At 34.1% G+C, this 2,870-nt stretch overlaps 1 protein-coding gene across 1 annotated transcript; it reads right to left on the bottom strand.

The window, feature by feature from the left end:
• Nucleotides 1-742: 742 nt before the first annotated feature.
• Nucleotides 743-1,653, bottom strand: LOC141689714 (putative 3-hydroxyisobutyrate dehydrogenase-like 3, mitochondrial). Its single transcript, XM_074494069.1, has 2 exons — nt 1,602-1,653; nt 743-1,350 (listed from the first exon to the last, which is right to left on the bottom strand). Exons 1-2 carry the CDS (start codon nt 1,651-1,653, stop codon nt 743-745), a joined length of 660 nt encoding a protein of 219 aa, XP_074350170.1.
• Between the last annotated feature and the right edge of the window lie 1,217 nt (nt 1,654-2,870).

The raw sequence follows: 2,870 nt of genomic DNA, 5'->3' as shown, positions 1-2,870 counted from the left end.
CCCATGTATGCACTCTGCACTGCACCTCAATCTGAGCAGCATCCATATCTCTGGCATCAGCTCTCGCCCCGTACCGGTTCCTCAACTGGTTAAAATGCAGCCCATCCTTATAGAACTCCCTGCGCTCCTGCTCTGACATAGACGGATCCTCCCAGTTCTTCATGAACCACGCCTTCGGGTGCTCAAGCTCGCCGTGGGTGAGAGGACGGCCAGTAACCGGTAATCCCATAATCATATAAACATCCTCCAAAGTAATAGTCATCTCCCCACACGGCAGATGGAATGTGTTAGTCTTTGGCCTCCACCTCTTAATCAAGGTCGTAATGAGTCTGATGTCATTCTGCCGAACCACCCAGGGGTTTCCGAACGCCCCAAAACCATATGCATCCAACAGAGCCTGCTGATCTGGAAGTAAATGCCACTCACCCAGCCTCGCTGTCAGCTGTTTAACATCTACGGTATTCATGTCCCCGCCCTCCCAGATCAGACTGCTAATATGGCGGTCCTGCATAGTCAGCAAGGATCGATCAAGAGGTCCACCCTCCATGTCCATAGTATCTGCAATATTTTAAACCAATAAGCACATCAGTACAACTCCAAACAAACAATAATTAAGAAAAAAAAACAAATAAATGCGTGAAAATATCATCTCAACACAATCAAATGATTACAACAAATGTTTTCTAAATTTTTAAGTGCAAGCTTTTTGTGCTTGAGTGATGACCGGTGTCGTATTTTGTTACTAATTTAATCGAACAGTATTACCCACCCCAGAATACTCCGCAAACACTAACCCTTCACTCAAACCAAGAAGATTCCCTCCAACCACAATCTGATTCGCAATCTTACAACTCTGTCCATTCCCTCTGCACCCCATATAAGTAACCCTCCCCATCACCTCAAACAAAGGCGAAAGCCACTCAACAACACTATCCTCTCCACCCGCAAAAATAGCCAACCTACCCTCCCTAGCTCCAATATCACCACCCGAAATGGGTGCGTCAATAAAATAACAATTCTTTTCCTTAACAGCATCACAAATTTCTTTAGCAAGCAAAGGATGACTACTAGTATGATCAATTAAAACAGTTTTGGGGTTCAAATGAGGTAAAAGACCAGTTGAGTTCTCTAAGACAATTTGTCGAACATCTGATGGGTGTCCCACTATAGTAAAAATAACATCACTTGTTTTAGCAAGATCGGAGATGGAATCAGCAATACGGGCACCTTGGGATTGGAGTTGAAGGGCTTTAGAAGGATTCGAATAGTAATCCAACAAAATCGCACAAAATCCAGTACGTTCAAAATAAAACCAGATGAAGTGTTGGTGTAATCGTGTATATAATCGCACTCAAACTCAAACTCATTGTATAGTCGTGTGTGTGTTGGTGTAATCGTGTGTATAAGTGTGTGTATAGCTATAAATCGTTTGTATACCTGATGGACAAGATGATCAGTGGAGTGGTTGTGATTGAAATCGTCTCAAACCGCCTCAATGTCGCTGATTGAAATCATCTTAATCGTTTGAAATCGCCTCAAATCATTTGTATATGTGTGTTTTTGAGTTTTAGGTTGTTTTTTGGGTAAAGGAAAACGACTACCGCAATGATTCATTGCGGATGCCGCAATGAAACATTGTGGTGGTATATTCATTTTTATTAATCTTTAACATTATTAATATTTTCAAATATTCAAATATTTTTTATTTATTATTAAAAATATTGAATAATTAAAATATTTAAATATCAAAATAGTTTCATTTATTATTTCAATATTTATTATTAAATATTTGAATATATTAATTTCATTTTAATGTTTCAATTCTTTTAAAATATTAAATATTAAATATAATATTTAATTATTTAATAATATTATAAAAATATTTTATAGTATTTTTTAATATACAATCTTTAATCAAAAATATTAAGAATAATATCTTATTAAATTAATATTTATGTAGATAAAAAAGCATTAATAAATGAATTAATATAGAAAAAGGGCAAAAAGGGAAATGCAGTATGTGGGCCCCGGCGCAATGTTTCATTGCGACTGCCGCAATGTAACATAGCGGCAGTGGCGGATCCCAGCCATCCGTTTTTTGCTTCAACGGTCCTGATTTGTTGGTTGTAAGTGATCCCTATCCAAATATATATAAGATTAAAATGGTTTAACATATAGACCAATCAAAAGTTTTAATATATTTTAGTCTTATACCTGACTATTCATTTGGGATTAAACAAAATTATACTACTGTAGGGGCGTGAAAAAGGTTAATGTAGTTAATTGGATTTAGTGTATGGCTCTAAAACAAAATAATAAATACTATCGATGCAGTTAAATATTATACTATTGAAATGGGTTTAAACAAAATTAGTAGTTTTTAATTAAATAAAAAATTAAATTGGTGAAAATTTTGAATTTAATATAAGTTATAATAATATAGAGTTCGATATGAATTAGAATTTAAATTGGTAGAAGAAACCGACTTCATTATCAATTAGAAGACTCGTTATGAATTATAGTTTAAATTGGTGGGAAGAAGTTGACTTCAATATCAATTAAAATCACAATTGACCGACCGAATGACCAGACTTTTAATATTTCGTCTATTATAATAAAGTATATATAGATATATAGATAGTATAAAAGTATAGATATACATAGATATAAAATTAAAATGATTTAACATACGGACTGATCAAAACTTTTAATATATTTTGGTCTTATACATCAATTACATAGTATTTGAAAATAAATGTCCCTGAAAAATAAACTTTAAATTAATCGACTAATAAAAGAAAATAAACTATTAGGTGAAAATATATAATTTAGCGTGGAGGCGATGAAGTATCGGCTATACTGATAGATTT

This window comes from Apium graveolens, chromosome 10 (genome assembly GCF_009905375.1).
Source record: "Apium graveolens cultivar Ventura chromosome 10, ASM990537v1, whole genome shotgun sequence".
NCBI classification, from domain to species: domain Eukaryota; kingdom Viridiplantae; phylum Streptophyta; class Magnoliopsida; order Apiales; family Apiaceae; genus Apium; species Apium graveolens.
Note: the sequence above shows the minus strand (reverse complement) of the source record. Positions and strands in the feature narration are given on the sequence as shown.

Bases quoted from the DNA above. Each gene is read 5' to 3' on its own strand.
- LOC141689714 (XM_074494069.1), bottom strand. From the start codon at position 1,653: ATGAATATACCACCACAATGTTTCATTGCGGCATCCGCAATGAATCAT. The intron at 1,351-1,601 runs GTAGTCGTTTTC...TTTGAGTTTGAG, and splicing joins ATCCGCAATGAATCATTGCG to TGCGATTATATACACGATTA.